At 32.6% G+C, this 21,000-nt stretch overlaps 3 protein-coding genes and 1 pseudogene across 3 annotated transcripts; all 4 read right to left on the reverse strand.

The window, feature by feature from the left end:
• Positions 1 to 3,478: 3,478 nt before the first annotated feature.
• On the reverse strand, positions 3,479 to 4,387 carry LOC108852622 (putative methylesterase 19). Its single transcript, XM_018626121.2, is given in 2 exon segments — positions 3,479 to 3,771; positions 3,857 to 4,387. Coding segments are annotated over 2 exon segments (795 nt in total). The 5' UTR covers positions 4,370 to 4,387; the 3' UTR covers positions 3,479 to 3,489.
• Positions 4,388 to 5,319: 932 nt separating this feature from the next.
• Positions 5,320 to 6,378, reverse strand: LOC108852815 (methylesterase 4-like; annotated as a pseudogene).
• Positions 6,379 to 7,287: 909 nt separating this feature from the next.
• Positions 7,288 to 9,226, reverse strand: LOC108851380 (methylesterase 1-like). The gene is made up of 3 exons (XM_057007396.1): positions 8,716 to 9,226; positions 8,211 to 8,345; positions 7,288 to 7,708 (listed from the first exon to the last, which is right to left on the reverse strand). The coding sequence occupies exons 1-3, from the start codon at positions 9,085 to 9,087 to the stop codon at positions 7,427 to 7,429; spliced, it is 789 nt and encodes a 262-aa protein (XP_056863376.1). The 5' UTR covers positions 9,088 to 9,226; the 3' UTR covers positions 7,288 to 7,426.
• A 7,285-nt stretch (positions 9,227 to 16,511) lies between these two features.
• Positions 16,512 to 19,753, reverse strand: LOC108851374 (L-ascorbate oxidase homolog). The gene is made up of 8 exons (XM_018624795.2): positions 19,598 to 19,753; positions 19,381 to 19,490; positions 18,698 to 18,968; positions 18,486 to 18,585; positions 18,043 to 18,388; positions 17,453 to 17,818; positions 17,250 to 17,328; positions 16,512 to 16,830 (listed from the first exon to the last, which is right to left on the reverse strand). Exons 1-8 carry the CDS (start codon positions 19,742 to 19,744, stop codon positions 16,630 to 16,632), a joined length of 1,620 nt encoding a protein of 539 aa, XP_018480297.2. The 5' UTR covers positions 19,745 to 19,753; the 3' UTR covers positions 16,512 to 16,629.
• Between the last annotated feature and the right edge of the window lie 1,247 nt (positions 19,754 to 21,000).

Raw genomic sequence — 21,000 nt, forward strand, 5'->3', positions numbered from 1 at the left:
AAAGCAGAAAATAACTTTGCTGAATCCATGTGAGGATGCAGCTAAAGATGAAGCTGAGGCATATGAAAAGTGGCTACATGTTGCGAGTTTAGAAGAAGATTTCCTAAAACAGCGTTCCAAACTACACTGGCTGGAGGTTGGGACCAGAGTAATAAAACTTTTTACAATGCTATAAGGACGCGACAAGCTCAGAATCTGATTCGTGAGATTAGATGTGGGGATGGTAGAACTGTCACCAATCACCAGGACATCAAGAGTGAGGCAGAGAGGTTCTTCTCTGATTTGATGAATTTATGCCCAAGTGAGTATAAAGGAGCAACGGTGGAGGAGTTACGAGATATTCTGGAGTTCAGATGCAGTATTGATGATTGTAATATGCTTGAGGCTGAGGTAACAGGGGAAGAGATTCAGAAGGTCCTGTTTGCTATGCAAAGTTATAAATCTCCTGGTCCGGATGGGTTTCCATGTGAGTTCTTCAAGGCAACTTGGTCGATTCTGGGTCATGATTTTGTTGTGGCGGTTCAGTCAGTTTTTAAATATGGTTTTCTTCCTAAAGGAGTGAACTCTACAATCTTGGCTCTGATTCCTAAGAAGATGGATTCCATGGAGATGAAGGACTACAGGCCGATTGCATGCTGCAATGTTCTTTACAAGGTAGTCTCTAAAATCCTAGCAAATAGATTGAAGCAGTTGCTGCCGAGAATAGTAAGTGAGAATCGGTCAGCGTTTATCAAGGGCCGTTTGCTCATGGAGAATGTTCTTTTGGCTTCAGAGATGGTGAAGGATTATCACAAGCCATCAATCTTCCCAAGATGTGTCATGAAGGTTGATATCTCCAAGGCCTTAGACTCAGTTCAGTGGGAATTTGTTCTGAAAGGGTTGGAAGTTTTGGGATTCCCGGTTAAGTTCATCCATTGGATTCGACTGTGCATTACAAGTCCATCCTTATCGGTTCAGGTGAATGGTGATCTTGCAGGATATTTACAGAGTGCTAGAGGCTTGAGGCAAGGATGTTCTCTCTCTCGTTACCTCTTTGTGCTCTGCATGAACATTCTTTCCAAGAAGATTGATAAAGCTGTCATGGAGAAGAAGTTCAAGTATCATCCCTGCTGTCAATCTCTCTCTCTCACTCATCTGTGTTTCGCAGATGATCTGATGGTGTTTGTAGAGGGGTCGAAAGCATCTATTGAGGGCGCTCTGGCAGTATTTGATGACTTTGCAGTTTGGTCGGGTCTAAAAATCAGCATTGAGAAGTCCACCATTTATATGGCAGGTGTTTATGATGTAAAGAGAAGAAGAATTTTGCAGGATTTCCCGTTAGCTGAAGGTACATTACCTGTGAGATATCTTGGCTTACCTCTAATGACTCAAGCGATGAAGAAGCATGACTATCAGCCTTTGGTGGCGAAAATGAGAAATAGAATCAGTACATAGACCAGTAGGTTCTTATCTTATGCAGGTAGGCTGCAATTAATTAAAGCAGTCTTAATGAGCTTTGTTAATTTCTGGTATGCTGCTTTCCGGCTCCCCAGTCAGTGCATTAAAGAAGTTGAGCAGATCTGCTCGGCGTTTCTATGGTCCGGTCCCAATCTAAAGGCCACAGGCGCCAAAGTTGCTTGGAAGGAAGTATGTAAAGAAAGAGATGAGGGAGGGCTAGGTATAAGAGCTTTAAAGGATGTAAATAAAGTGTGTGGTCTGAAGCTAATCTGGAGGCTGTTGACGGGGGACTCGTTATGGAGCAAATGGATTAAGTCAAATCTGTTAAAGAAAAGAAGCTTTTGGGAAGTGAAACAGAACACACAGTGTGGATCCTGGATGTAGAGAAAACTTCTCAAACTAAGAGATGTGGCTAAGAGGTTTTATCGGAAGGAGGTGGGAAATGGTCGTCACACTTCCTTTTGGTTTGATTGTTGGTCTGAGAAGGGTGTTCTTTTTGACTTACTGGGTGAAAGAGGGTTCATTGATATGGGGGTTCGAAGAGAAGCAACTGTGGAGGAAGCTATCACTGGTCGGAGGAGAAGGAGACATCGTTCCCTGGTTTTAAATAATATTGAAGAGGAGTTGGTAAGCCTAGAAGGAAACATTGGTGGTGACCGGAGTGATATCAGTCAGTGGAGGAGAGAGTCTGGATTTAAACAAGATTTCTCAACTTGTGAGACTTGGAAGATGATAAGAGAAGCGCGTGAGAAATGTGATTGGGGAAAATGTATCTGGTTTCCACAAGCTACTCCCAAATATGCTTTCATTATGTGGTTGGCGCAATTGGACAGGTTGGCTACAATGGATAGGATTGCCCGATGGAGTCAAGGTGTTGACACTACATGTGTGTTGTGTAAGAGAGGTCAGGAAAACGGAGACCATCTGTTCTTTGATTGTCTTTACTCTCAGCAGATATGGAAGTGTCTTGCCAAAGGTATCATGGGCAATTCGTTCACGTACTCCTGGTCAAATATTATGCATTTCATCATGATTGGAAGTTTAGACAAGAGGAAGAGCTTCTGTCTTCGATATGCTTTCCAGGAAGCTGTGTATGCTATATGGCGTGTTAGAAACAGAGTGAAACATGGGGAACGGTTACCTCCAATGATGGTTATAAAGAAGTTAGCTGACAAGGAAGTGAGGAATAAGTTGAGTTTACTGAGATCAAAGGGAGTAAAAGGGATGCAAGATACTTTACAAATTTGGTTTTCCACTCAATTGTAAATTGCAAATTTTGGGGGGTTAGTTTCAAAGTCTAAAAATCGTTTATAGGAAGGGTTAAGGTATAAGGACACATTCTTGATGTACAAAGGCTTTTTTGATGAATAAGAATTTAACATTCATTCAAAAAAAAATAATATGGTCACTGTTGTATGATTTCACCAAAAAATAAATATCAAATATGTTATTTGAAATCACCAAAAATAAACATCAATATGTTATTTGAAATTTTCAAAAGTTCATATATGTTTTTGCACGACAATATAAATCAGATATGAATTGAACATATCGTCATATGTTTGGGTATGAAATAACCGTTTCCCGTTGATTGTATGATGGTAGAGGAATGTTTCTAAAATCTGTGAATCGATAGATTAGATAAGTGCATATGTTTTCTTATAAATATTAAGTATCTAGTGAAGTGTTGGGAGTTTGATGCAAGCCACATTGTTTGGGTGTTTTCATCTTGCCTATAGAAATTACTCGACGGTATTGGTTATGGTGATCATCTGTTTATATCAGATATTTTTTCTAGCTAAAGAAGTCTCTTTGTGTTTTAGATAAACAGATACATGCAAGTCCTTTTACAAGAAGCTTATAGTTGTTGCTAAATATTTTCTGCACACTGTAGATATTACACTTACCTCTTTCATAATGCTACAACAAAACTGTTCTTATGAACATTAATACTTGCTTAGTTTTCATACATATAGACAATAATAAGATGTATTCCCATATGGCTTAATTATTCTTGTGGAAGCTGATTTCGGTGACAGTCTCAGGTTTGATTCATGCATACGTATCTGCGATCTTCAAGAAACAAGCACAAAGTTCTCGAGGCTTGGAGTTCATTGGCATATGATCAGCATCTTTGATCTTTACTACTTCTTTTGGTGGAAAGTTCCTGACTATCCAGTGCTGGTATTCCTTAGGTATTATATTATCTTCTTCGCATATAATATAAATACGTGGAATCGATCCATACCCTTTCTCAGTGAAACTTCGTGTCCCTGCCAGATTATTAGTAACTAATGGGTTTACCCTCACCAACATTTGCGCCAATTCAAGATCCTAAACCACGAAAGATTGGCCAAGATTAGTAGCAATCTTTATTTGAGCCTAGAAAAGAGAGGTTTGATTAGGATTGGAGTCTTACTTCAACTGGAGACAGTTGGTCAAATTTCTCGGCCAAGAACTTTGGTCCGAAAAGAATAGTCTGTAGAGGACGCTCACATGTCCCGTAGCTTCGAATCACCGTAGCTTAGTAAAAAACATTTTATGCTGAGACATTTTTATGTACCTTTTCGACAACGTAAGCAGGCGGGTTTTTGGTGTCGGGCATCGACGATGTCAAGAAGACAATAGCAGCGGTCTTACAAGGAAAGATGTCAGCAGCGTGAGCAGCCGGTATACGTCCCACGCTATGAGCGACTAGGACCACCTTTTCTTCAGAGGCAAGCGAGCCCATCATCTCTAGCAATGGCTTGGAATAATCCTCCAACGTCTGAATCTCTACCACTCTGGTCGTGTTGGCACCCGATGCAGACAGATCGATAGCAGAGACACAGTGTCCCGCAGCTTCTAGAAGTGTTTTCACCTTGTACCAACTCCACGCGCCGTGGCATCCCGCATGGACAAGCACAAAGTGTTTCTTACTCTGCTTCTCCATTTGCCTTTTCTTTTCAGCTTTTTTGGTTAAATACTCATACTAGTCCTAGAGAATGGTAAACCAAAACTATGCTGACTGTTAGTTTTAGGTCGTTGTCTTAGAATCGTACACCAACTTGCATTGACTTTTAGTTTTAAGTCTGTACTGTTTATGGAATTAGTTGGTTGACCTCTTCATTGGATTTAATCTTTTTTTTAAACAACTTAATTTCATTAAAATCCTTAACTTGCTTGGTTATAATGATTTAGAGGGAATTATCCATCCTCTTTGATTAAAAAAGTCTTAAAAAGTTACATATGAATTGTTATTCATGGGCTTTTTGACTGTTGATTTTATCAACTATCGATTTAGCACACTAGGACACATATACACTGAGTGGGGTGTTGTGGTTTTGATTTTCTTGGCTAGATTGCAAAGGATTTCTGATGGATTCACCCGGGCCTTTAATTTGTGTTTATAAAGATTAGTTTATCAGTTTGACCAAAAAAAAAGATTAGTTTATTAGTGGGTTCACCTAGTTTGTTACTATCTCTATCCATGCTTCTATCATCCTCTTTAACAGAGGAGTGATTCTCACCATCATATCTCCGTTCTGTGAAAGAAAACGATTTCTAGAACTTGTTAGTTTCGACATCAGCTTCCTCATTGATGAGAGCTGGTTTTAACATCACTATATGTGACCATCTCTCTGTTTTCTTACTCTGTCGTGTAGGCTACATTGACACATTCAAGTTCCGTCTCGAATCTGCTGTCATCTTCGTACGTAGAATTATGTATTTATTTTACATTGTTGTAATTTATGCTTTCATTTCACTGAATATAATCTTAAAGCACAAAATTATCTCTTAGCGAAAAACAATGTAAGAACTCATTTAACATATTTGATCTCCCATCACTTATTTGATCATTATATGTTGTATACATAACCATTTCTAAACCGCAGATTTCTTTTATGCATATCTATCTACGATCTCGAAGAGAAGAGCACAGAGTTCTTGAGGCTTGGAGAACATTCTCATATGATCCGCATCTTTGATATCCATTACTTCTTTTATCGGAAAGTTCTTGATCATCCAACGCTGGTAATCATCATGTATCACATTATCCTCTCCACATATGATATAAATACGCGTCACAGATCCGAACCCTTCCTCAGTGAAGCTTCTTGTCCCTGCCAGGTTGTCCGTAACTGATGGGTTCACCCTCAGCAGCATTTTCGGCAATTCAAGATCCTAAACAAAAAGGTTACTATCAAACTCTTTGTTTTTTGCTTTAAAAGATAGGGTTTTGACTAGGCTTAGGAGACTTACTTGGACTGGCGAAAGTTGGTACAAATGCTTGGCCAAGAACTTTGGTCCAAAGAGAGCAAACCTTAACGGATGATCAGGACCCCCATAGCTCCCCAACACGGTATCCAACCAATCTTGCTGTGAAATGCTCGCCATAAGCTACAGATTTAAGAAAATCACTTGTAGGATGAGATAGTACCGTGAAATAGAATCATCACTGTATCATAATATGTACATCTTTGAAAACATAAGCAGGTGGGTTTGTTATGTCGGGCATGAAGGATGTCACAAAGACAATAGCAGCGATCTTATGAGGGCAATGTCAGCTGCAAATATTCCTCCCATGCTATGAGCAACAAGGACCACCTTATCTTCTTCATCAGGCGAGCTCACAACATCAAGCAACGGTTTGCAGTAATCCTCTAGTGCTTGAATCTCTTCTAATCTGGTTGTGTCTATGCCGGATGCAGCTAGATTTACTGCGGTTACAATGTGACCTGCAGCTTCTAGAATTGGTTTCACCTTGTACCAGCTCCATGCGCCGTGGCATAGGCCATGGACAAGCACAAACCGCTTCTGGTTCTTGTTCTCCATTTGCCTTTTCTTTTATTTCATCATTCTTTGCTCTAAGATAAATAGTCATTTATGGTCAAATAATGTATGGGGTTGAATGCTTTTGGCAAAAGATAACTTTTGACATTATTGCAGCCACACGTTTCTTCGTGTTTGGCATTTTTTCTTAAAGGTTGAACAGAACTGCCAAGTGTTACATTTTCACAGATTCATGAATTCAATTGGAGAAACTAGTCACATGAATTTTCCTATACACTCATTGAATAAAATAAAGAAAGAACAGAGTTCTTATGTACATTCGTTATCGTTACTAATTTGTAGCGATGATCCCAAGAGTCAAGACCAGCTGGATACTATTCTTAATTCTTCAAAATGCATATAACATTCCTTAGGTCTTTGTTTAGGGTTCACCCATAACCCCGCAGCTGCCGTGCAATCTCTGAGAACATGAAGAATCGTTTCATCTGCGTTTCTGCACAATTGACACACTCCATTATCACTCAAGTGTTTGCGTTTACGTTCCATATTCGTCATGATTACTTGCCGAGACACCAGCCATAAGAATACTCTGAACTCGTTCCGGCGCACCAACACTCCATATCCTCTTGTATAGAGCTTCCATGTTTGGTCGTGGGACAACATCTTTAGTCAAAAAAGCGTATGCGGACTTCACAGAGAAAGTTCCATCTTTGCTCTCACTCCATGACATTCTATCTCGAGCCCCAGTGATATCAGCTACCACCATTGAAGCCAATCTCAATTGCATCTGTAATGGCATATAAGGCTCAAGAATTTGAGTTAACCAACCAGCTCCACTTTGCCATAAGTCCCGAACTTTTGCGTCTAGCATCTCCACCGGAATATCTACCATACTCGATTCGAAATGGGCTCATTTAACAGCCATTTATCTTTCCAGAAGCTGACCTTACGTCCATCACCCAAGACCCAACTTGCCCCTTGTAACCAAGTATCGAAGTATATGTTTTAAACTTTTCAAATAATATATAGAAGATAGTCCAAAAATATTTTGTATGATACTTTTATATGACAACAGAATTTCATCACAAACAAATTAAATTTTGGTGGTATTCATAACTTATAAAATAAACTCCGAAATTTGAAAAGGTTACATTATTATTCATTTGCAACAAACCCCTATCTGTATCAAATCCAATACTTTTTCATGAAAGATTATTTAGAGAAATTTGTCTGCGATTTCCATGAAGTGATCACAGAGTTGCTGAGGCTTGGAGAACATTGGCATGTGATCTGTCTTGTCCATCTCCATCACTATATTCACTGGAAAGTTATCAATCAGCCATCTTTGGAATGCTTCAGGTATGCCTTTGTCCTCTTTGCACACTATGTAAGCTCGAGGAACATTACCATACCCTTCATGTGAGAAGTTTTTCATCTTCGATAAGTCGCTCACAAATAAAGATCCAGGTCTCTTTAAAAGCAATCCTAATTCAAGATCCTAAATCAAGATTACATTCACCACCAGAGTGAAAAGTAAGTTAAACTCAACAAATTTATCCGTTCAGTAGTTGGACTACTTCAGAAAAAAAACCGACTTACATGTGCTTATGCCATTGCCATCGATCCACTATCTTTTACAACTTCTATATAGTTTTATTTTGAGGTAAATGTAGAACTTTTAATGAAAAGATAATCTTTTAATAGTCTACAGATTTTTTCTAAAAAGATCCAAATTTTTGAGTCTAAAGGGGGAAAATCTCACATGGATCATTTTTGAATTTCAAATAATATATTTTGTTTTCTTCTGGTGCAATAACTGCAAGACCACAAAAGTCACAGAAGATATGTTTGAATACTTGAATATTTACCTTTTTATTAATTAATTTTAATATTGACCCCATCACCAAAATCATTGTAGTTTGATTTTCCATTTTTATTGACAGAGATAATAAATTCAAAACATATACAGTTTCATGTGATATGACGATTTACTCAATTACCTCAACTGGAGAAAGCTGATACAGACCGAGCTTCATGAACTCAGAGCTGAAGAACATACTCAGCCCGGAATTTTCTGATCCGTATGGTTTGAACTCGGTGCCCATCCATGCTTCTTGTGCCATGTTGCTTCCAAACTTTTACGTCATTACATTACAGAAAGTCAAACTCAGATATATTTATCAGTTTAATATACAGCTGCAAACATTTTAATAGATTTAAAATAAAGCAAAATCCATGAACATTCATTGGAAGTTTGTGTGTTTGAGACGTTTGCCAATGTTTTGAGACGTTTGCCAATGTTTGATTCTTGGACTGATCATGACTAAATTTTCCTACAGTTCAAACTTCAACCCAAGAAGACCTATTTAAAATAATTTTATAAAGCATCGATTGCTAAAGAAAGAAACGTTTGCGATCAGCATGAACCTTTTTCTTGATGCTTCCTTGAAAAAAAAAAACTAGTTTCTTGATATGCGATCATCATTTAAAATGTAAGAACAATACCTTCTCCAAGACGAAGGATGGTGAGTGTTTAGTATCGGGCATGAAAGCACTCAAGAATACAGAGACAGATATCTTGTCCGGAAACTTATCCATAGCGATAGCTAAACTCAAGCCTCCAAAGCTATGACCAACGAGCACAACTCTCTCATCATTTGGTAACGATTTTAAGAGATTCAGTAACGGCTCAGAATATTGTTCACATGTGGAGATGTCAGTGATCGACCTTGTGTCTATACCGGAGGCAGATAAGTTTAAGGCGGTTACTTGGTGGCCCGCCGCCTCGAGCAGCGGCTTAACCTTGTACCAGCACCATGCACCGTGGCACGAACCATGTACTAGCACAAAGTGTTGTTTTTTCTTATTTTCACTCATTCTTCCGACTTTTGATATAGTCTTAATCTCCTCACACCCACAAATATAAATAGAAAGATCTTATAGGTAGTTTTCTCAGAAAAAGGGATTTCATAGGTATTTGTTTCGGAAGAATATTAAATAAAGATCGTGGTGATTGCTACTCATGATAATGTTCATTTAACTTTTAGTTTATCCCACGTTGACAAAAAAAAAAAACTTTTAGTTTATCCCCACCAATAACTTTTAACAAAAGAATATAATAGATATACATTTTATCGATCCAAAATAAAGCGTTTTGTTGTTAGTACTGCAATACGTTATATATTCAGGTACGTAATTGTTTTCTTCTATATATACTTATATAGGTACTCTTTTTCTTCGAGTATAATTTCGACAAAATAAAAGGTAGACCTAACAATTATATATTATTTAACCTTACCACATATAAATCTCCTAGTCTATATTTGAGAAGTGATTTGCCATATGTCTTCTTTACAATCGTTTTCACAAAAAAAATTGTGACGTGGCTATTAAGATTGATGACATGTCATATAGTTAAATATGACTTGGACAATTACATTTAATGATGATATATATTTTTGAAAATCTTTTTAGAATATGGCAATAACTCATATATTACATTTAATATTGATTTATATTTTTGGTAAACTTTGTAGAATATGGTAATAACTCATAAATCATCACTAAAATAAAAATATTCAAATATGAAATTTTTAATTTCGAATATTATATAATTTTAATTTTATAATTATAAAAATTTTATTATATAAAATTTTCTAAATTTTCTGAATTAAAAAAAAATCGTAATATCAATAGTTTCTTTTAGATATCTACAAATATATAATATTATTTAGTTTTAATTTTTGATAACTATACAATTTTATATGATTTTAGTAATTTTATACAAGTTTATTTAATACATTTAACCAAATGAAATAAATATTTTTTTATCTAAGATTATAACTTTATATATATACATATATATTCTTAACTGTAATTTAAAATAAAAATGTTTTCTCTTAATTTTATGCTTAATTGATGATATTTATATTAATTATTGGTCAAGATAATAAAATATATAATATTAATAAATTACATTTTAAAATATAAAATTTAACTTTAAAAAAATTCATCACTACATCTCATGAAAACACCTAGATTAATAATTGTGACATTGCTACTAAAATTGATGACATGTCTTACAGATTAATATGACATGTACAATTATATTTAATGTTAATTTATATTTTTGGTAAACTTTTTCGAATATGGTAATAACTCACATATTACATTTATTGTCGATTTATATTTTTGAACTTTTTAAAAATATGGTAATAACTCATAAATCATCATTAAAATAAATATATTCAATTATGGCATTTCAAATTTTGAAATATCATTTAAATTAAAAATATTTCAAAGATATATACATATTTTTAGAAAATTATAAAAATTAAATCATAAAATAAAATTGAATTGTAAAATCATTAGTTTCTTATATATATCTACAGATTTTATAAATATTATTTAAATTTAATTTTTGACAATTATGATTTTACATATTTATTTAATATATTTTAATTAAAATAAATAGATAGAAAATTTTACCTAAGATTATAATTTTAAATATATACATGTACATTCTTAGATATAATTTAAAATAAATAAAATTGTTTTTATCTTAATTTTGATGATCAGTTAAATCAAATTTATATTAAAATATTGATAAAAAAAATTATAATATTAATAAAAATTAAATATAATTTATATTTATCTATTAAAAAATATTTTAAAATTCTTTTACTGCACATGCTGCAGGAAAACACCTAGTAAATATATATAGTACAAGAGATATTGGAGAGAGGATATACAAAAAAAAATATATATATATATATATATTAGGAGGCTTTGACATCTTGCTTTTATTTATTCCATGCATCTCCAACCTTATACTATATTTGCTTTTATATTCTATAATACAGTAAAATCTATTCCAACTCATCTCTATTTTTTCCCCTAAAATAGAGATTTGCTATTTTTTCTCCTAAATAGCATTCCTCTATAAAAGAGGCATACTTTTTTATTTGCAAAATGGTCTTTTAACTTTTTATGATTATAATTAAAAAACATGTTTATGGACAAATATAATACTTTTTACATATAATATCACAGTTTTTGTTTACATAATATTTTTAAATTTTTACAATTATAAATAATCATAGATAAAAACACAATAAATTTATTCAAAATTTTTAAAAAATAAAAAAATTAACAAATGATATTTAATGTTTTATATTCAACTAAAACTAAAACTAAAATTTAACTATTAAAAATTTTACATAGCTTTAACATATTAATAAAAATATTTAAGCTCAACCTAAATATTATTCAATACTTATTTAGCATTTCAAAATGCATTAACGAATCATTTATGTTAAAATATAGTAATATTGATGGTTAGATAATGTCTATTTTATTTTATTTTATTATATATGATAGATTTTTGTAATAAATGTTTATTTTAAATAATATTATAATTTTATGAAAAATAAAAAATTACAATGATTGGATGAATTTTTAACATGTATAAGTAGAAGGTATTAGTTGTAAAATAATAAAAGAATCTTTTAAGAATATTTTTTTTAAGGAAAAAATAGAGGAATACATTAGAGAAGAACCCATCTCTATTATAGCGTTATTCTATTATAGAGAAAAAAATAGAGAAATATACTGGAGATGGTCTAAGGAACTAATGCTCAAAGAAATTTTGTCAACGTGGTAGATAGCAACATATATATATACACTAAAGTTGAAAATGTTGATAAAATTGATTAGAATAATTGCTGTGCCAAACTTAAAAATCAGAAATATTTTTTAAAAATCAGAAAATATTCGATTACTATTATTTTCGTTGACCCAGTTTCTTCTGTTTAGATGTACACTCTTCATATTCTTAAGGAACTTTTCTTTTGACACCATTCTTAACGAACTAAACATGCATAAGATGGTGAAAGAACTTTTGTGCCAGCCCACTCCGAGTCTACAAAACTTTCAGGATCCAATGATTTTATGCACAGTTTAAAAATAATTCTAACAATGATCTCTTTTTGCGCAACTTTAACAATAGTCAAACTGTCAAATTGTTCCTAATTGTTATTTTTATATCCTATATTGCATTACAACTTTTTTGTTGCTAAACTTGCATTACATATTTCATTAGAAGCTTTATTTTGTTCCTAATATGTTAAATTCTCAATTATACATACGTGCTAGCAATGTCTTATCGGCCTAAAACCGACTTGTTATACATCTAATATACTATGATCGAATCGAGCTGTAAACCGTAGGATTTATTGAGCTGTCATTATCCCCCAGCTAATAAGGATACTTAATTATTAATATCACCTAACTACTCCTTAGTTCTATACTAATTGTCATTCAAGGTTTTTACATAAAAAACAATTCTTCTGTTTGTCATTCTATTTTTTTTCTTGTTTCAAAATTAGTGTCATTTTATATTTTCAATGCAAATTTTCATACATAATCTCTTTCTTACTCTTTTAATTGACCAATAGATGTCTATTTAAATCATTTTCATTTAAATAATTATATATTTGATGAGTATATAGTATATTTTATTACTTTCTTAATCTGCATGACACACTTTATTTGATTTTTTTAAATTAATAAATTAAAAATAAAGGTGAAAATAGAAAATTTAATATGTACATTGAAAATTTTAAATATTAAACATAATGAAAGAAATTTTAAAAGTTAAAAATTGACTCTTAATATGAACGGATAAATTAATAAATATATTCAGTTGTCAATCTTCATCTAATATCACTACAAGAAAACACAGGGATGATGACTGTAATTTTCGTCGTTAAATTGTCGTTAATCACCTATTTAGACGAGTTAACGACGATTCCTCGTTAGTAGTTCATCGTAATGTGTCAATTGTCATAACATCGTTATAAAAATTACGACGAAATATACTAGTCGTTAAATTTTCATAACCGATTTCGTTGTAAAGAAGACGTAATGTTACGTACACAAAGATAGACGTAAACTGGTCGTAAAATATCGTCATTACTTTGTCGTAATTATAGTCATAAAAATCAGGTTAAAAGGTAGTAAACATTACGACAAATTTACTTCGACTGTCAAAATGAATTCATCGTAAGACTTATGACTAGTTTACATCTGATGTCGGTGTAAATTAGTCGTAATGTTACGGTCAATTAACATCATATCTAATTATTTATGAAAAAATATTTTAGTTCTAAAATTAAAAGTTCATAAAATAATAAACTTTAGAAAATTATTTAATTTCAAAAATTTAAAATAAAAATCTAATATATAAAATAGTATAATATCCAAAATGCAAACCGAAAAAGAAAACCTAAATGTTAAGAAACGTGACTTTAGTTGTTATAAGTTGTTATATAGTATTTTCTTTGCATTGAAAAAGTTGTTATATGCATGCAATGTATTTATATCCAAACATAAAGTCGGGTGGGGACTTGATTTTGATAGGTGACTGGACGATACATATAGACATGTGATTAATGTCTAGCCGACCATACTTTTGTTAGTAAGGTAGGATCGACAAATCGACATTTAGATTCGGTTTTGCAACTATATTTCTTATTCAATACTTAGGCTGGAGCATTTTATCTGAAAGATTTGGGGATTCAGTAGAAATCAACCTGAATGACCAGATGACCCGAATGCCCAAACAACTTATTCAATGCAAAGAAAATAATGTACGTTTTTAGTATGTCTACTCTTTCTAGCTAGTACTACCATTTATTTACTTTCAGCCAAGTAGCAACTCGACTGTAGGGAGCTTTTTGTTGTTGTTTCATTAGATTTAAATAATGGTAGATGACTGTATGTTTAGAATTTGGGAAATCCGTTTCATTTGATTTTAGTTTTTGCTTAATTTTGGTCATCTTGTGCTCTAAACATCAAGATACTCCCTATAATCACTCTATCCAACGTAGCTCATATAATAATATATCGTGTAAGCAACGTATATGACTAGAGTCCGTTTGATGCAGAAAAACATTTCGATTGTTAAACACACCAATCAATATCATTTTGATATCAATGTAGAATCATCGTCCAACCAAATTCAGTATGGATTTCATCATTGATTTCTCTTGTAATTGTAATTGTGAAATTATATTTCCGGCCGGGTTAAATTGTTTCTCAAGAGCTTGTTTTGTCTTTCTTGATGTGATGCATCATGCCAACTATTATATTTATTGTCTTTGATAGACAATATTGAATAAAATTACTTTTAGACGAAAAATAACGAAACTAAGTAACTAAGGCTCACGGTTCGGGTAGCCAAACAAGAGGTGTTGAATCGATATATAACATATATAGTAGAAGGAGAGCTCCTCACACCTCGTGCAAACTTGTGCGCCATAGTCTTTTGTGCTCTTGGGATATGTCTGATCCGGAAGTTAGGAAAGAAAGTATAACTACGTCTGAACTCTTCCATATGTGCAGAGAAATTTGGCCATTCTTTAGGTGTTGATACCATCTTCACCATGTGAGAACAATCCATCGCAAAAACTACATCAGAGAATTAGAGAGTCTTCAAACATTCAATTGCCCAAATCAAAGTCTTTCCTAACTTATATCTTCATTCACTCCTCGTGCAAGGAGGAAAGACTACGTCGAAGATTCATCGTTCCCATCATAACTTCTATCGAATCTACCGTTCGACAGAACCATCCTTGACCGGTATAAATATCTTCTTTTTTCCATGCTCCATCAATAAAACATATTTTGGTATGCTCTGAAGATTGCCAAGCAGGATTATGTTGTAAATTCCCATTTTGTACGGTTACCAACGACTGTGTTTCTTCCCAGAGCATTCCTTTGCGTTTTCATTTTTGTACGAATAAATCTTAGCATTTCGATTCTTCCAAATATATCATAATATCTTTGGGGAATAATTAAAGTTTCCATTTTTTGCAAGTCTCCAGGAGATAATCCATATTATTAAAATCCGATGAGGATGAGAAGATTCCAGGAGGTGATGGTATCCTGAATAAAACACATGTTTGAAGTGTTGGTGGACATTCGAAAAGTATTTGATTAGTAGATTCCTCATCTGCCCCACAAATACTGCACCGTAGATCATAATCGATCCCACGAGTCTTTAGATTTTTCGAGACTGGTAACGTGCCTGATAATATTTTCTATACAAAATGTCTCAAGTTTGAAGAACACTTCAGTTAAACAATTGATTTTTAGATATTAATTCTGTTTTTAAAGATTAATATTTTAGAATATAACTAACATATTTATTTTAAAATTAAATAAAATTAAAATGTAAAAATATGAATGATAAAACTTTATTAATGAAATCAAAACAATAAACAAACGAATGTAGTATTAATTTTTCCGATATGTGTAAAGTTTTAAAACATCATTATTTTATATAGATGATGAATATTAGTTAACTATAAATTTATTTAAACTTATATAATCTATTATATATTAATTTATTTAATTTTACATTTTAATTATATTTTATAAATATATTTTTAATATTTTGGCTAAAGCATAATATATTCCAAAAATGTATTTTCTTATTTATTGGTTAACCGCAAGTCATTACCACCATGATTTGAAACACATTTTTACAATGTTTTATTCCAATTTTATTCTAAAATGATAGAACACAAAAATAGAATTAGGTCTTACTCTAAATATTATTCCATTTTTAACAGAATATACTAAAATTATTCCATTTTGTTTAATTAATAATTATTACCATTATTTTCTATTTATAATTAGTCTCAATTATACTATGTTTATATAAAATATATTTTATTTATATTAAATATTCGTTATTAAAAATACAATAAATCATAAAAATATAAGATATCATATTTTAGCTCATTAATGAAAATTATAGTATCTTTCTCACGAATGCTCTACTAATGCATTTCAATTATGTATACTGATTTTTTTTTATCCATGAAAACTTTTAAATTAAGTAAGAAAATTTTAAAATCAGATATCTTCATTGTGTGGACAATGTTTCATGATCATGATGGTTTCTTAAATGATTTACCAGATTATTAAATTATTTATTTTATGTTATATTATTTAATATTTTTATGTGTAGTTTAGTAATTTATTATTTTATGAATTTTTAATATAAAATTATTAAATAATCTCTTATGGAATAATATTTTTTCATGCTATTGTATTATTTTATAACATTTTATTTAAATATAAAATAAAAACATTCAAAATTTAAATGATCATTCTATTAAAAAAATTCAACTTCGAAACGGAGTAATGAATAGAATTGCTCCATAAGTAGAGTAATTCTATCTATTACTCCATTTCAGAGTTGAAAATAGAGTAGAATTATAGTATATTTTGCTTTAAAATTATGTTGCATTAGAAAATATGGTAGGATTGGAATTGCCCTAATGACAACCTCAAATATATAAGAAAAAGAAAAGGAAAAACCAAAGCAACAAGCGAATGAATTTATTTAAATCAAATGGGACGTTTGGCTTTTCCACAATATAGAGCGTTAAGAGGCGGTTCGGCTTCAGTGTAGAGAGATCTCTCGTTGTTCCAGACACGAACATAGAGTTCTTGTCCTAAATATCTCCTTGACCATATTTGTGACCTTACATTCCACATTCCTTTATTGTCTAGTGATGCCAATACGCTCGTCCACGACATTGGATATACCTGTACACATATTCAGAAGATTAAGAAGTGTTGTTTCAAGCTCGAAACAGCAAACACAAACTGAGTCAGGTATCATAATATAGGAGTAGACATTTCTTGTAAACTTAATCTCGATTTAATTTGCTTAACAACAATCAAATTATTCATAATAATTGTTTGGTGGTGACAGTGATATGAGTAATACAAACCTCTAGACAACACATTCTAGTGTTATGTTCTTTTCAAATGACCACCAACTTTTGTGTATAAAATAAAACATATTGTTTTTTTTTTCAGGCAACGACTGTTTTTAGGCCTTGAAACAACATCAAAATCGACTAACATATTCCTCAACAATAAAAGAGGTTTATCTAGATGAGATTGTTTTGAGCCTTAAACCGGCCTTAAACCCAATTTCAATGTTTGTTTTTATATTTTACCTGAAAAGTATGCCTTGAAACAGCATCAACGTAATTGTAACGTTTCCTCATGCCCATGTTCCATGTGCCTGTCCCGTATCTGATTATATGTCAAAACTTGATCAATGAATCAAAGAAATATTTGAAATATTGATATGATCGATCTTCAAATAGCGCTATACCGATAGAGATAGAGTTAAGAGAAACATGGATTAGTAGTTTACCCAACAACATAGGCATTCGTGCCATCAATGTGCCAAGACTGGATAGATCTCTCGTTGTTCTGGAACACGAACTCAACATACTCATGAAGAGCAAAGTCTAAAACCGAGGTTCCGAGAATAGATGGTCCTGGTGTAGGAATTTTTTTAATAGTCTTGAAATCGAACACTCCAGGAATATTGTACCAATCGGCTAATTTCAGTGGAGTTGTTGGGTTAACGTACGACACACGGTTCACTGTGTACCGGAGTTTCCCATTGATCTTTGTTCTCCCGTTGGCCAGAACCAAAGTTTGACTTATAGGTATGGTACCATAGTGAAACGCTCCCTGTGGGTTAGGCCTTGCTGCATTCGCCGTTAAATTTAACCTAAAGTCACGTTTCAAATTAGGGTGTTGACACACAAGAACCAAACCAAACGTGGACCAGATTTATAAACCAAAGTTGAACCGATTTAGCCATATTTTCTAAAACTTAACAGATCGATAAAACCAAACGAAACCAAATATGAATCCCTAATACGAAATCTAAAACTAACAAATAGCCAAGAGCTGATATTGGTTTGAGTTAGTGATATTTTAGTATTAATATACCTCATAGTTCTTGCTTGTTTCATGGACCAGTGGATATGGTAAGTAGGACCTATGGGGAGGGGGTGAGATGGTCTGGTTTTTGAGCCTTGGTAATGGAGGACAGCTGTGGTGGTCAGTACCGGTTTGGTAAACCGGGTAGAAGCCACTATGAAGTAGTCCTTCACCGGAGCCTTCAACGTGACCAGAACGGTCAAGGACTGACCAACGTGTACGTCAAGCGACTCATAGACCTCTTCCAGAGTGTGAGAGCCTTCTACTTCGACGAGAGTCATCATATGTCCTTGTATCCTAAAGTTAATCGATGTCGATATTCCAACATTAGAGATCCGAAACCTGTAAAATTTTCCTGTAGTAAAGCGAGAAGCATGAGATAAATAGAGAACCAAAGAGTCAAGTCTTGAATTTAAAGGGAAAAAGGATCTCGGGTAATAATGAGAATTTACCATGTTCACCGGTAAAGGCTAAACCTTTAGAAGCACCATTTATCAGAAGACCATCCGGAAGAGGAAGAGCGCGACCAGAGTCGAGCCTCTTTCGTAGCGCCTGTCAAAAAACAATAGCAAAAGGCATAGTATCCTCATCGCTAGTTAAATCCTAAATAATGACTTGGTTACTTGGGAATTAAATTAACTCGTATGTTAAAGATCTTTTGTACCTTATGGCCCATCTTGTACCAATCACTGATGAGGAGAGTGAAGTCACCATCAGGTTTATGGTAAGGAACAAAGATGACTGATCTCTGGTTAATATTGAGTGCACCAAAAGCACCACTTGCTCTGTGCATCGACGTAGAAGCAAAGTATGTATAAGTTCCGATTTGGTCCTTAAGCTGGAAATGGTAAGTCCAATTCGAGTTCGGTTGGATTGGGCAGCTTGTGCCCAAAACTCCGTCTTGCCATGACATCCTCCTCTGTTTTATTCCGTTCCTACACATTTTTTTGAAGTGTCAACTCTTAAAAAAAAATAACCATATTGAAGAAACTGAGTGACAGAAGTCTAGAGTAAACCCTCGTAAGAAAATTGTGTTTAATCATTCATTAATTTTGCAAAGTGAATTATACTGATTAGTTTTAGAAGCCGGTATACTACATATTGGGAATAGGTAATTCATATCATTCCTCATTCCTCTAGTTTGACACCATTTATAAGAATATTTGTTTTCTAAACGTTCATTCTCATTCTTTTTAATTTGAAGAATCATTGAACAAAACTATTCCTACCAAATCTGGCAAGAAAAAAGTAAGGGTATTCCTATTGCAGTATTTTGTTCTTCTTCATTCTTTTCCCCTTTGTTTCAATTATTTTTTACTTTCCCAAAACTACATGAACTCTGCATACCAGGTGATGAGTAAAGGTTCATCGATCTTGTTTATTAGATTAACAAGGATATTATCGTTTGTTACACCTTCAATTGGAGGACCAGGGAACTGGCCATTGATAAGAATAACCTAAAGAAAAGGCACACATTTTTTAAGTAAACATTATATTATAACAATATATATGTCATTATTAATTTTTAAGAAAATAGCAGAAAGAGACATAAAATGTGTATAACCTGTTGTGGAACACCTAAAGGAGATCTTGTTCCATAAGTAACAGTCCACGTAAAGAAACGATAAGGGTCCTCTGCGTTTATCACACAAACAGAGCCGAAGCAATACGCCAATAAGAACACTAGTATCAGCAGATTTCCCTGCTTCATTTTCTGAACAATAATGTGTGCTTTGAGATCAAGAGAGGGTGAAGACTGTTATTGAGATCTCCCCAAGAGTTAATCTTAAATACAAGTGACTAATTGAGTAATGGAGTCAAGGGAAGTGAGGAAGTAAGTTCATATCGACAGTGGACGTGGATCCCCATGCATACATATGTTAGACAAAGGTGACACTGCACTTTTGCGCCGTACTTCATGCAATTGGATTTTCTTATTTTACCAAAATATTTTCAATGGATTTTTATTTGGAGTTATGAAAATGTAACCGACAAAGTAAGAGAATACTCTCTGTCTTTTTCATTTTTTTGGGCAAGGGTTTTACGATTTTGTAGTACAAAATATATGGCTTGTCTAAAAAGAAATTACTTTCGATTTTAGAGTTAGGGAGGTTAGCAGGAATTGATACTTTAGGTGGAATTGGTTGATTTAAAAATCAATGGATTTGTTAAATTTAATTTGTGAAGAGTTTAAAAGAGTTTTTCATATTTATAACGTTTATGAAACTATTTTACTTTAATGATTTTAGGAATTTTGAGGACATATGCAAATATTTTGAAATTTTTGTTTATGAGTTAAATTCTAAATATTTCAAGTGCAGAAAAGACTAAATTTTGATAGAATTATAAAATCATTAAAAATCAAAATTTTAAAATAACAGAAGATTTTATATGACATCAAACCAATAACACTTGATTTTAGTAAAATTGTTAGAATCTAGAAACTAATAACAATATATAATTTGAAAATATTAACAATCACTACAAACACTACAAGTTTTAAACATAAAGAACCATTATATTAAATGTGTTATAAATCTTATATTAGAAGTATGATGAAATCTAAGATAGTGCATAACAGACACATAAACCAATTTGTTTTCAAGATAGTTTAATTTTGTTTTGGAAAAATTAAGGAAACATTGGTTAAACTACCATATTTTAATATCAGTTTTTATGTTTACTATAACTACATTTACCTTTAGTTTTAAAGAAAAGCAAATAGACACTTGAATTCCAATGGCTAACTAATCTATACTAGGGTTTAGATTTGGGAGTGAAGTTTTGGAGGATAGAGTTTAGGATTTAAAAAAAAATAAAAAAAAACTTAATATTTAAAATAAAAATTTTGAAAATAGTTTCAAAAATAATTTTCAAATTTCAAAATAAAATTTCGAAAAATTGAAAACAAAATTGAATTTAAAAACATATAATTCCAAAACTATAATTTTTGTAATCAATTATTTA

The sequence above is a fragment of the Raphanus sativus genome, chromosome 4, assembly GCF_000801105.2.
Source record: "Raphanus sativus cultivar WK10039 chromosome 4, ASM80110v3, whole genome shotgun sequence".
Classification (NCBI taxonomy): domain Eukaryota; kingdom Viridiplantae; phylum Streptophyta; class Magnoliopsida; order Brassicales; family Brassicaceae; genus Raphanus; species Raphanus sativus.

Bases quoted from the DNA above. Each gene is read 5' to 3' on its own strand.
- LOC108851374 (XM_018624795.2), bottom strand. From the start codon at position 19,744: ATGAAGCAGGGAAATCTGCTGATACTAGTGTTCTTATTGGCGTATTGC. The intron at 17,819-18,042 runs GTATATTAATAC...ACGTGACTTTAG, and splicing joins AAACAAGCAAGAACTATGAG to GTTAAATTTAACGGCGAATG. The intron at 17,329-17,452 runs GTAAACTACTAA...ACATATAATCAG, and splicing joins ACGAATGCCTATGTTGTTGG to ATACGGGACAGGCACATGGA.
- LOC108851380 (XM_057007396.1), bottom strand. From the start codon at position 9,087: ATGAGTGAAAATAAGAAAAAACAACACTTTGTGCTAGTACATGGTTCG. The intron at 8,346-8,715 runs GTATTGTTCTTA...ATGACGTAAAAG, and splicing joins CATCCTTCGTCTTGGAGAAG to TTTGGAAGCAACATGGCACA. The intron at 7,709-8,210 runs GTAATTGAGTAA...ATCTTGATTTAG, and splicing joins ATCAGCTTTCTCCAGTTGAG to GATCTTGAATTAGGATTGCT.